Genomic DNA, 12,186 nt, shown 5'->3' with positions numbered 1-12,186 from the left:
TTCTCTATGCAAGCTAATAGAGGTATTGTACATGGGTGTCCTACCTGCGGGCTCTTATAGATATCCAAAACAGTTGCCATATAAAAGGAGATTTCAGAATCAAGTCCCCCAATGACCCCTGCCAGATTATTTTCAACATCACATATATAGTTAGGAACAAATTTCTCCACCCTGGATAAAAGCAGCAATGTGGCGAGATATGTGCTCCTTGCATTGTTATAGCTGTCATATAAGTGAAAGCCCAAGGTGATATTGGGTAAGATGTGAGGGTCTTCATTGATCTCCTTGACTGCAAATGCCAAGGCCACAATGTGCTGGTAAATCTTAGGCACCACCCTAGAATGAGAGTTGCAAATGGCATCAGAAGGAACATATACCGGTATTTCATTTTACATACCTTAGGCACCACCCTAGAATGAGAGTTGTAAACAATATCAGAAGGAACTGATATATAATTTTACATATCAGCACAATAGTTAATCTTCCTGGTGACAGCCCTTGAGATACAGTGGTACCTCAGGTTAATAACTTAATTTGTCCTGGAGGTCTGTTCTTAACCTGAAACTGTTCTTAATCTGAGGTACCACTTTAGCTAATGGGGCCTCCCACTGCCGCCACGGCTCTCTCCTGCAATGACCCCTTTCCTATTCATGAAGCAGTGATGGTTGTTGTAATTCACAGAATTCTATGCTTCATAATATATACCATCACTGTGAAACAAACTTTAGCCTAAGATCAGAAAATGAAATGATATGAGCATTCAGGTTCAGAACAGGTTCTTTTAATTCATTCTCACTAACACTCCTGCTCAGATAAAGTCTATCAAAACTGGCTTTTCAAAAGGGTTCTCTCTCTCTCTCTCTCTCTCTCTCTCTCTCTCTCTCTCTCACACACACACACACACGTATACATTTCAATACATTTATATTCATTTCCCTATTGAGAAATGGGAGCTTCAACAGGATTCTCTTAATTCACAAGAGATTCCTATGGATTTTTGCATTAGCATATGTCCCACTGAAATCAAAAGTCGTTATCTCAAGGTAAATGGGTTGAAGTTTGCAGCCTCAGTCATTATTCTGAGGCTGAAGCTCTTGGTTTGATCATTCCTGTCCTGTAATGAATGACTGACTTAGTACTTACACAAGCTCTTCAGGCAGAGCTGGTGGGGGTTCCTCAGTGAATTTTGCTGGAGAGGAGATGAAACCACCATGGGAAACAATGCCGCCAATGAGGAAATCTCCTGGCTGATGATACATGTGAAGTGGACGGTGTGGATCTTGAAGCCTGCATTTTGCTATGTGAGCCTGACATACTTTGTATGAAAACAGTTCCAGAAGCAAGACCACTAAAACCACCATTCTCAATACAAAGGCAACTGTTCTATGCAGAAACCACGTTTTCTCTTTTCTTAGTTAAAATTGTCTTGTTTAAATGGTAGTTTATTTTCCCAAAATGACGCAATCTGGGAGTATCCAAAATCAGACTCAAATTATAGCCCTGTTAATCATCAAGGAGCAATGTAATTATTCATCCAGTGCTAAGAATTCCCTCCGGAATTGCTGAAGAAAATGTATTTGTCACATACTCAGAAGTGCAATTTTAAATTTCCTTTCATTAGGTAAAAATGGACCAGTAGTGTATTGGTGAAGTTAGAAGTAAGAAATAGAAGACCTTGTAAATAATGGAGTTTCCAAAATATGTAGTCAGCTCTCTCAGTCTAGGATACATGAGGTACTGTGGTACCTTGGTTCCCAAATGCCTCTGTTGTTGACTGTTTCAGTTCTCGAATGCCGAAAACCCAGAAGTATTTTTTTCCATTATTGAATGTATCTCAGAAGTCTAACGTCTGACGTGGCTTCCGCTGAGTGCTAGAAGCTCTTGTAAGCAATTGGAAGCCGCACCTCGGTTGTCTAGTGCATTGGAAGTCAAAGGTCTTCCAGAACGGATTACATTCGACAACCGAGGTACCATTGTAATTTGTCAGGGCTGTTCTGCTGGCTTTGGAGAACAGTTTTGTTGGCTTGAGGCATTCTGAGATGAAGAAAAATGAATTCAAGGAGATTTAGTCCAGTTATGATTTGCTACATCAAATAGACTTATTTATGCTTTAACTCTTTCTTATAATAAGCTTTCCCCTGCTGTTTAACTCTGGCCTCAGCAGAATGATATAACATTTGGGGAAGAAGATGCAGCCCAGTAACCCAAAACTAGAGGCCAAAATAGAAAAGATCTCCACAGCCACCATGTACTTTCCCTTGGTACTCAGGTAGGTTGGAACAAAGGACAGCCACACAATGCAAAAAACCAACATGCTGAAGGTGATGAACTTGGCTTCATTAAAACTGTGTGGTAACTTCCTGGCTAGGAAGGCTACACTGAAGCTGACAATGGCTAGCAAGCCCATGAAGCCCAAGACACTGTAGAACATGGTGACTGACCCTTCATTACATTCCAAAACAATTTCTTTAGTCACAGAGTGCATATCCAAATCTGGGAATGGGGGAGACGTTGCCAGCCACACACTACAAATAATGGCTTGAATCAGGGAGCAGAAAAGAACAATGGAGGTAGCCTGTTGTTTCCCCACCCATCTCCTCATTCTGGACCCTGGCTTGGTAGCCATGAAAGCTAGAACCACGATAGTTGTTTTTGCTAATATGCAAGACACTGCTACTGAGAAGATGACTCCAAAAGCAGTTTGTCGAAGGAGACAGGTTATTTTTGTGGGCTGGCCAATGAATAGCAAAGGACAAAGGAAGGAGAGAATGAGGGCTAGGAGGAGAACATACGTGAGGGTCTGATTGTTGGCTTTGACTATGGGAGTCTCTTTGTGCTTGATGAAGATCCTAAGCACCAAAGCTGTAGTGAAAGTCAATAAAAGAGCAAGCGTGACCAAACTGATCCCCAGAGGTTCATCGTAAAACAGGAAGCTTATGTCTTTTGGAAGACATATAACCTGGCCAAGGTTTGGGTACTGATCTTCTGGACATTGAAAACAGTCATCCATGTCTAAAAATAAAAACAACAACAAAGAATATGTTTACTGCAGACTTTTGGAGTTCATTGGTGGTAGGGGGAAAGGCTTCCACAGCCTTTTGTTTTATATCCCACTTCTTTACTCGACTCTTCAAAGCAGTCAACAACATTTAGAAAACACAGCAGATCACAAAGCAAAACAACCAGCCTCTTGAACCAGCCAGCAGCAGACACCAGATGTTTGTTTCTTCAGTTAGCCCTGTCTTTAGCCAACTGAACTAGGCCCTGATGTGGTCTTTGATTGCCTCTCTTGTTTTGTCCTTTCTTCCCAAAAGGCAAGTGTCTGCTGGCTCATGTAGACTGGGCCACATTGCTCCCCTCACATCTGACCATCTCTGATTCAGTGTCATATTTGTGGAAATAATGCAAATAGCTGCACACTTCATAAACTACTTCAGTATTTTGGTGGAATACAACTAAATTTCAGCAGGCTACAGTCCCTCCAAGTGTTCCTATTTTCCATGGATGTCCCCGCTTTACAGAAGCCATCTGTCAGGGTGCCCTCAGAGCACTCTGACATAAGCTACACCCGTGAGACTGAGCTGTATGAGAGGCAGGAGGATGGGATTGAAGATGGAGTTTCTGAAGCAGAAGGAGGCAGTGGAGTGAGCAGGGGTTATTGGTATTCCCAGCCCACGCAGGGGGAGGAGGACTTGGTCTGGGAGGGAACGCAGGAAGAAGAGACACAGGAGAGAGAACAGGCAGATTTACAGGCGTTGCAAGGGTTAAGTTCAGGGTCAGAGGCGGAGCAGATGCATGAATCTCTGCACTCAAGGCATCTTGGGAGACTTTGGGAACGCAGGGAAAATGTCATAAAGATCCCACGCTTTCTGTGTTTTAGACGGAAGAGGAAGTCAGTGCTCCCAACTGACAGCTCCAAGGAAGACTGATTTACGCGGGCTCCCACCCGGGTTGTATAAACAGCAATAAATAAGGACCATAAAACCATCGCAGTGTCAAGGCTTCTCTGTGTGTAGAGAGATCAATTTACACATCCCTAACACCATCCTGGTTTCTGATTTGATCCCAGAATGCCTCACTTTCCCTTAGGACGTCCCGATTTTCATAGGAGAAATGTTGGAGGGTATGGTGGGATGTCCCTATTTTCATCAGAGAAATGTTGTAGGGTGTGGAGTTATCTGACCCCCCGCCAAGCCTTCTGTATAGGGAAGGTTTTTTTTTAATGTCTAATGTTTTATCATGCTTTATATATGTTAGAAGCCACCCAGGGTGGCAACCCAGTCAGATGGATGGGGTATAAATAGTAAAGTTATTATTATTACTATTATGGTATAGGACATCCCTATTTTGATCAGAGAAATGTTGGAGGGTATGAGACTAGAATTGGTGTTTCTACACTTTCTGAACTACAGCTGTTACTGCAGCTCTTATGATGAAGGTGATCAGTGAAATAGAGGAGAGATTTTGACAAGAAAGTTCTGGCTCATGGTTTAAGCAGATCGGAATGCGTGTTTTGATGACAGAAAGGGCTCTGTTTGCTTGGTAAGGCTTTAGGTGAGCTGAGAGCATATACAGATTAAATAAAACACAAAATTCATTAGTAGCCCAGAGTGGCCCTCTTGAACATTTATATACCCTAGGGAGGGTCAAAATCATCTTTGAAATAGGTGGCATACATACATCTATATATAACATTTTAAAACCTTTCTTACCTTTCTGGTTGGAAATCTTTCCTTCTGGACACGTAAAGCAATCATAGCAACAAAATGGCTTCCCTTCCTTCTTGGTTCGACTGTAACCTGAACTGCAATGATCATTGCATATAGAAATGGGCCGGGTCTGTCCATAAATATCAGAATAGAATGTTTTAGGTAATATCATGAACACTAGAGAGTATTACGAATGCAGTACAGTGGTACCTCAGGTTAAGAACTTAATTCGTTCTGGATGTCCGTTTTTAACCTGAAACTGTTCTTAAGCTGAGGTACCACTTTAGCTAATGGGGCCTCCCGCTGCCGCTGCACCACTGGAGCACGATTTCTGTTCTCATCCTGAAGCAAAGTTCTTAACCCGAGTTATTATTTCTGGGTTAGCGGAGTCTGTAAACTGAAGCGTCTGTAACTTGAAGCGTCTGTAAGCCAAGGTACCACTGTACCCACAAGTTGAATGTAAGTAGCGAGTTCTCTCTCTCTCCCTCTCTCTCCCCCCCGCCTCTCTCTCCCCCTCCATCTCTCCCCCCCCCCTCTGTATGTATCTGTGTAGATAAAAAGGTAAAGGTAAATGACCCCTGGATGGTTAAATCCAGTCAAATGTGACTATGGGGTGTGGTGCTCATCTCTCTTCAGGCCGAGGGAGCCGCCGCTTGTCCACAGACAGCTTTCCGGGCAATGTGTATGTATTTAATGTATTATTATTATTATTATTATTATTATTATTATTATTATTATGTGGCCTACATGACTAAACCGCTTCTGGTGCAACGTAACACCGTGACGGAAGCCAGAACGCACAAAAATGCTGTTTACCTTCCCACCACAGTGGTAACTATTTATCTACTTGCACTGGTATGCTTTCAAACTGCTAGGTTGGCAGAAGCTGGGACAGAGCAATGGGAGCTCACCCATTGCACAGATTTGAACCGCTGATGTTTTGATCGGCAAGCCCAAGAGTTTCAGTGGTTTAGACCACAGCACCACCCGCTTCAATCAGCTGACAGTAGTGTTCAATGTGGAGAGATATTGATACTTACCTATCCTGCCACCACATGCTTAACGAATGAAAAGGGGTTTTAGCAAAAAACAAAAAAAGGTGAAGGAGCATGCTTAATATTAATTAGGAGTGGGTTCTAGAGTGTTGGTGCTACCGCTCTGAATGAATGATTCCTTGTAATTGCAGAAGGAACATTAAGTGGCACATGAAAGTTCAGATTGAACAAGCCTCACTATATTTACAGAATACTGAGAAACAGCCATTTGAGTAACTATCTTCTTCCTGACCATTGGGCAGGTGATGGAATGAACCCTGAAAAGTGCAGAGAACCCACCTGGTTAAATTGGTTGGGCCATACAATGGCATCCTCATGAATGGTGAACAATTTTTCCTCGGTACCCAGAGAGTCTATCTTCCCAATTTTGACTCTAAGAAAGGTCTGATTTGGAAACATGAGCCAGTTTATAATGTCAAAGCCAGCAATTAATTCACCATTTGCGTCAAAATGCACCTTTTCTCCTGCACTGTTGTTAAACGAAATACTTCTGAGAATGTGATGGAGCTAAATAATAAAAATAAGAAAGGTTTATATAAATGCTCTTATTATGTTATCATACAACACGGTGAAAATGCATCCAAGGCTCAGGATTATGATCCCATGAAATCTTTGTGCAAGTTAATGTTAGAAACAGCTAAAGGTCACTTAAAATCCCACACCATGGAATATTGGCCACATCTGCACCACTACTTTAACTTTCACTGTTTTGTGTTACACTAAAGACCTTTCCACATTGTAGGCTTATCAATAGAGGTTAAGATTTTTCCATCAAGAGACCTCTACTATCTTTAAAAGACCACAATCCCCATGGTTTAAGTCTGTGGTATGGATGTATCTATTGTGGAGTGAGATATCACGACTGCCAACAATATGGTTGGCAGCCCTGTTGCTGCTTCTGATATTTTCAAAACTGCAAGGAAAAGGGCAGTGATACCCTCTTCTGCTTCTCCAGTAAGGCAGCTGGGGAAGGGCTTTGGCTCACTGGTGACTCATGCTTTAAATGCAGAAGGTTCCAGGTTCAATCCCCAACAGCTCCATGTAGGGCTGGGAAAGGCTTTTGCCTGAAACACTGGGGAGTTGCTGCCAGTGTTCTCTACATGGTATAAAGCAGCATTCTATGCAATGTAAGACACTCTGAAGAAATCTTTGATACCCTAGCCCCAACTTGGTCATTTATTTCGTTTTGCTTTAAAAACGCTGCACCTGCTACTTTGATTTTGAAGGGATGGAAAGAAATTATTTTACAAACTGAGAGTTCTGTTAATCTCTGCTGTGGAGGCAAAATAAAAGGCTTGAAGTATGGTAAAGTTATTCTATAAGATTAACTTTCTTGTTAATTTCATGGAAGGTTGATAAAGCTCGACCATCATTTTTGCACCAAAAGATACGTAGGTACCTTCAGCTTTCATCTGACCAAGACATTACCTGCCATGGTTGTGGATTTGGAAGCTCCCATCTTACTCCCTCTGCCATTCCTCTGTGCTTGAATTGGGATGAATGTCTGATGTGCAAAGCATGTGCCACCGCATAGGCTGCATTGTAGATGGTGTAGCTATGGGCAGTCATTCTCATTTCAAAAACAGACACAGGAAGTGCCTCCATCTTCTCCTCCCCAGTGCAAATTTGCCCACCTATATTATCTGCCACAGAACTGGAGAATGAACAGTTAAATGACTCTTCCCAGAAGTCCTTGATAAAACCATCTTCTTTTTCTGTGCTTGGGTTCTTGATCTGAAGGAACTTCTGGAAAGCTAACAGATCCACTGAGTGAATGGCAAGGGAAAGAGAACCATGAAGGAAACTTATGTCCCAATTTCTTTGGAATGGAAATGATGTGATATCCATTTGGGCTGTCAGGAACCAGATTTTACTCTTGGTCCTCATTGGTAAATGCTCAAAGTTTAAAACCTGGGGCACCATTTTCAATGCCATCATGGAATGAATTTCTCCATGTACAACCACAACATTCGTAGTGCTTCCCATAATGACACTGACACAGTGAAAGCCCTCCCCCACCATGTCAGTGATTCCACTGGAAGATGTTAGCTTTGGGAATGTTTCTATGAAGTCAAAGCAGATGCCACTCTGGGAAAACAGTGGAAGTACATTCTCTATAAAACCTTCTGTATTTTCCCTAACTTGAGAAACCACTCCAATCCATATCCACTGGAAATGCAGCAGTAACTGGATAATTCCTCTATATTGACGGTCCCCATTTGGGAACATTTGGTAGAAGAAAACTCCTTGAGACTCTTTATTCATGACTGGGGAAGAGCCATATATAAGCTAAGGTTTTTTTATATATAAAAAAAGATGAGAAGAGAAGAATGGTTTTCAATATAAAACAATTACTTGTGTGCAGTTTTGTTTTCTTTCTTCTGTTCATTTCTGGCCGGGACCATAACGGTTAAGTAGATCCTGCAGATTGCAGGATTGAATTATGTGTTCAACTACTAGAGTCTACTTTCCCTGTGCATTTCATGCAAAGAACACGCTGAGGAAGTAGGCCCCTGCAGCTAGCAGGACTGAAACCTCAACTCACCAGATGCTCAGCCTAGGGTATATAATTGCTCAGTTTTACTGTGTGCTTCAATGCACTGCTTGCTACAGCCATGTGAAGACCAAGACCTACCAAGGTCTTCCTACCAAGACCGCGCCCCAACAGCCCCAGATCACTCCAGCAGGCCAGACCCAATCTGGGACTGTTTCTACCTAAGTCATCTAGTTCCACCCAAATTTGTCCAATTCAGGATTTGGGCTTTGGCTAAATCTGACCCATCAGTGTGTTAGGAATGGGAGGATCTGTCAATATTTCTCTTAAGTTTCTTATTTAACCACATCAATTAGATTTCTTTTTAAGCCTCATGAAAATTTCTCCTAAAATACAAAACTTTATGCAAATTTTGCCTAATATGCACATCTTTGCAAAGCAATATTTGCTAATACAATGCATTTTAAGTATATTTTTACTAACATGCATTTTTAATGCACACTTTACCTTAATCTATGCATTTTTGGACACATTATTTGACTGGAGAACTGCTTAGCAAAATCTGGAAAAGGGGGAATTTCAAAGAATGGCTGCATTTCATGTATTGGTTCTGAAAGTGTGAATTCAGTGAAATTGAGGTGTGAATGTATTTAGATCTTACTTGCGGTATCTTGTATGTAGACAGGATGGGTGTCATGTGAAGACAGACATTAGAGTTAGGTCCCCCAATGACTGCTATTGGAGTGCTCTCAGCATCACATTTATAGTTAGGGATGGCCTTGGCCCTTCTTGAGAGAAGCTCCATTGAGGCTTCATAGGTCCAGCTTGCACTGAAATGGCTGTTATAAATGTGGAAGCCCAGGGTGATGTTGGGCAAGATCTGGGGAGTTTCATTGATCTCCTTTACAGCAAATGCCAAGGCCAGGATGTGCTGGTAGAGGTGAGTCAGCACCCTGTATTGAGAGTTACATGCTGCATCAAGGTTCATCTGCTTCAGATCATAACATTGATTACTTTTTAGTTCAGTATCAGTTCAGATATTGTACAAAAACAGGTTGTAAGCTCACATCTCACAGACTTGTAAAAGTAAACTGGCTCACAAATCTATGACGTCTCTTAAAAGCATCTCAAATTCCAGGACTTCTTAGAGAGTCTCTTGGTATATGTACAGAATACATAATTCAATAAGGTGTTTTTATTTATTTTGGCCTCTAGGGAATCTGGATGAGGTGTTTTGTATGTTTAATATCTGCTGGTCAAAAGTTACTTGTAGTTTGCATGTTCTTCATTCACACAGGATACACATCCTAATAAGCAAATACCAATGTAGCACTTTTGTTTGGGTTTTTCTTAGAAGGATTAAAAAAATACATAGGGTCACAGCAGCCACTATGGAGAAAATATCTTAATGCTCCAATTTTATCTATACCCCGTGGATGTGAGCTTAATTTATAATGTAAAATTTGTTTCAAGCCTGTTTTGATGCCATGTGGATCTCTGCAGGCAAGACTTGACATCTGTACAAGCAGTTGTCCTGGAAGCCAATATTTTATGCTTGGTAAATGTTTTAAAATTCTTCAATAAAATTTGGAATAAAAGAAATGAGTGTTTGAAATTGGTAAATCAATTTTTTAAATACAACTACAGAAGACAAAATTAAATAAGGTGCTTTTATTTATTCTGACTTCTAGTAAATCTGGATGAAACGTGCACCTACTTACATATGGTCATCTGAAAATTCCTGAGATGGGTGTTTTTCAAAGGATAGGGTATCTGAAAATATGTAGATCTGAGAAATAATGCCAGCAATGATGAGGTCTCCTGACTGAAAATATTTGTGAAGAATAGAGACAGGTTCTCTAATGGAACACTGAGGAAGAGAAAGATACTTGCACATCCCCTGCAGTGGCAGTAAGAGCACCAGCAACCTAAACACTACCATCTTGCAAGAAATTATTCATTTAGGCACAAGTTCACCTCTTCTGTTACTGTCATTCAAGTGACTGTGAGCAGTAGAGACTAACTTGAATGGTGACCCACTTAGCTGATTCAAAGCCATATTGACGAGCCTCTGTATATATATAGACCCAACCATGTTCACTTCATACTTATTAATAAGAGCCTCCAGTCTTAGTTTCATCATTCTGCATGTGGGCAGAGGAGGTCCCTAGGGAAGGGGAGAAGATGTAATTCTGAATAATCTTGTAATTACAGGTGAGGTAATCACTTGCTTTGAATTACAGATTCTGTGTAATATTTTAAGGAAAACATGATTATCATATCTCATCCAAAGTATCAGGCAACTTCCTAGCTAGGAAAGCCAAAGTTAAGCTGGCAATGGGCAGGAAACCCACGAAGCTCAAAACAGAGCAAAACATGATATTTCATTGCATTCTAGCACAATTTCTTCAGTGATCGAGTGCATGTCAACATCTGGGAATGGAGGACAGGTTGCCAACCACACAGTAATAAAAACAGTCTGAACAAGGAAGCTGGAATGAACAATAAAGGTTGCCAGTTGTTTCCCCACCCATCTCCTCATCCTAGAGCCTGGCTTGATAGCCATGAAAGCTAGAACTACTATTGTGGTTTTGGCTAATACACAGGAAACTGCCACTGAGAAGATTGCACCAAAAGTAGTTTGTCGTAGGAGACATGTCACTTCGTCTGGTTTGCCAATGAATAGCAAAGCACAAAGAAAGGAGAGGAGAGAGGACAGGAGAACATAGGTGAGGTTCCGATGATTGGCTTTGACTCTGGGAGTGTCCTGGTGCTTGAGGAATATTCCAGGAACCAAAGTTGTAATTAAAGAGAGAAAAAACTGCAAATGTGGTCAAAATAATCCCCAGAGGCTCATCATAAGACAGGAAGTTTATGTATTTATGGAGGCCTCTATCTTGGCCAATGTTTGAACATTTAAAACAGTCATCCATGTCTGAAATCAAATATGAAAAATAAACATAAAATGTTACTTAAGTATGGCATTCTGTTCTTGAATCAGGGTAGTGAACTTGAAATATTGAATGTTAATTTTGCTTGAAAAATAATAGGAAATTCTACCTCCTGCATAATCTGAGCTCAATAGCATCAAGGCCCTTCTTTCTCATGGGTTCCAAGCAAATCCAGAAATATAAACAAATCAAAACCATCCTGCTAGCAGCTGAAGGTGTCAGAGGCCTATGTGTCTATTGATTTGTGTGTTCAGGGGTGGGCCTGCACTGTCTTTGTGTTTCAGCTGATCCAACCAACTAATATTCTTATCCTCTATGAATTTGTCTGATATTCTGTTCAGCCACCCAAGTTACCTCATGTGAAGTATGTGGAAGACAGCCCTGGATCATTTGACCTTTTTATTAGTTCTCTTTTCCCTCCTATAAAAACTCCATAAGACACTCTCTGCTTGAACTTTAAAGAACCAATTACTTTGATTCCGTATTCTTGAATTTGGAGATTATTATGTTCAATGCAGGTAGGTGATACTTAAATTGCTAATACAGTGGTAACTTGGGTTACACACGCTTCAGGTTATGCGTTTTCGGGTTGCGCACCATACAGAACCTGGAAGTACCGGAATGGGTTACTTCTGGGTTTCGGCACTCGCGCATGCGCAGAAGTGTCGAATCACGACCTACGCGTGCGCAGACGCAGCGCTGCAGGTTGTGAATGCTGTGCGTTGTGAACGTGCCTCCGGCACAGATAACATTTGCAACATGAAGTTCCACTGTACGTCTTACATAGATTAAACTGTTACAGACTGACTAACGCTTAGGCAGACAGCAGCAACACACAACAAACCTGCTGCTCTAACTTTTAAGACCATTCAGCTAACTGCCATAACTGCCACAGAGTGTATGACATCACAGAGTTCTACAGTTCTTGCCATTAACACTTTACATATGCTTTGTGGATGCTAACATTTCACCATTTT

The 12,186-nt window shown here is 41.3% G+C and overlaps 2 protein-coding genes across 3 annotated transcripts in view; both read right to left on the bottom strand.

Annotated features, from left to right (window-relative positions):
* Positions 1-12,116, bottom strand: part of LOC310747088 (vomeronasal type-2 receptor 26-like) — a 54,419-nt gene extending 42,303 nt beyond the window's left edge. Inside the window, exon 1 of the mRNA XM_083581413.1 lies at positions 11,986-12,116. The gene's annotated coding sequence lies outside the window, so the exon portion shown is untranslated. The remainder of the gene's footprint in view (positions 1-11,985) is intronic.
* The window catches only part of LOC310747084 (vomeronasal type-2 receptor 26-like), a gene marked incomplete at its 3' end in the record, with an annotated part of 29,942 nt that overhangs the window by 9,358 nt on the left and 8,398 nt on the right, over positions 1-12,186 (bottom strand). The window contains exons 1-3 of one of the 2 annotated variants that reach the window (XM_083581402.1): positions 9,980-10,306; positions 6,221-6,271; positions 4,713-4,839 (exon numbers count right to left, since the gene is read on the bottom strand). The exons of the other annotated variant lie outside the window; for it this stretch is intronic. Of the exons in view, the coding sequence (XP_083437528.1) occupies positions 4,713-4,839; positions 6,221-6,271; positions 9,980-10,200 (399 nt within the window). The 5' untranslated portion in view covers positions 10,201-10,306. Of the gene's footprint in view, positions 1-4,712; positions 4,840-6,220; positions 6,272-9,979; positions 10,307-12,186 lie in introns of those variants that run through there. 2 annotated transcript variants of the gene reach the window in all.

Source organism: Podarcis filfolensis (assembly GCF_964270895.1).
Source record: "Podarcis filfolensis genome assembly, chromosome: 13".
NCBI lineage: Eukaryota > Metazoa > Chordata > Lepidosauria > Squamata > Lacertidae > Podarcis > Podarcis filfolensis.
This window is presented reverse-complemented; position numbering and strand designations above follow the sequence as displayed.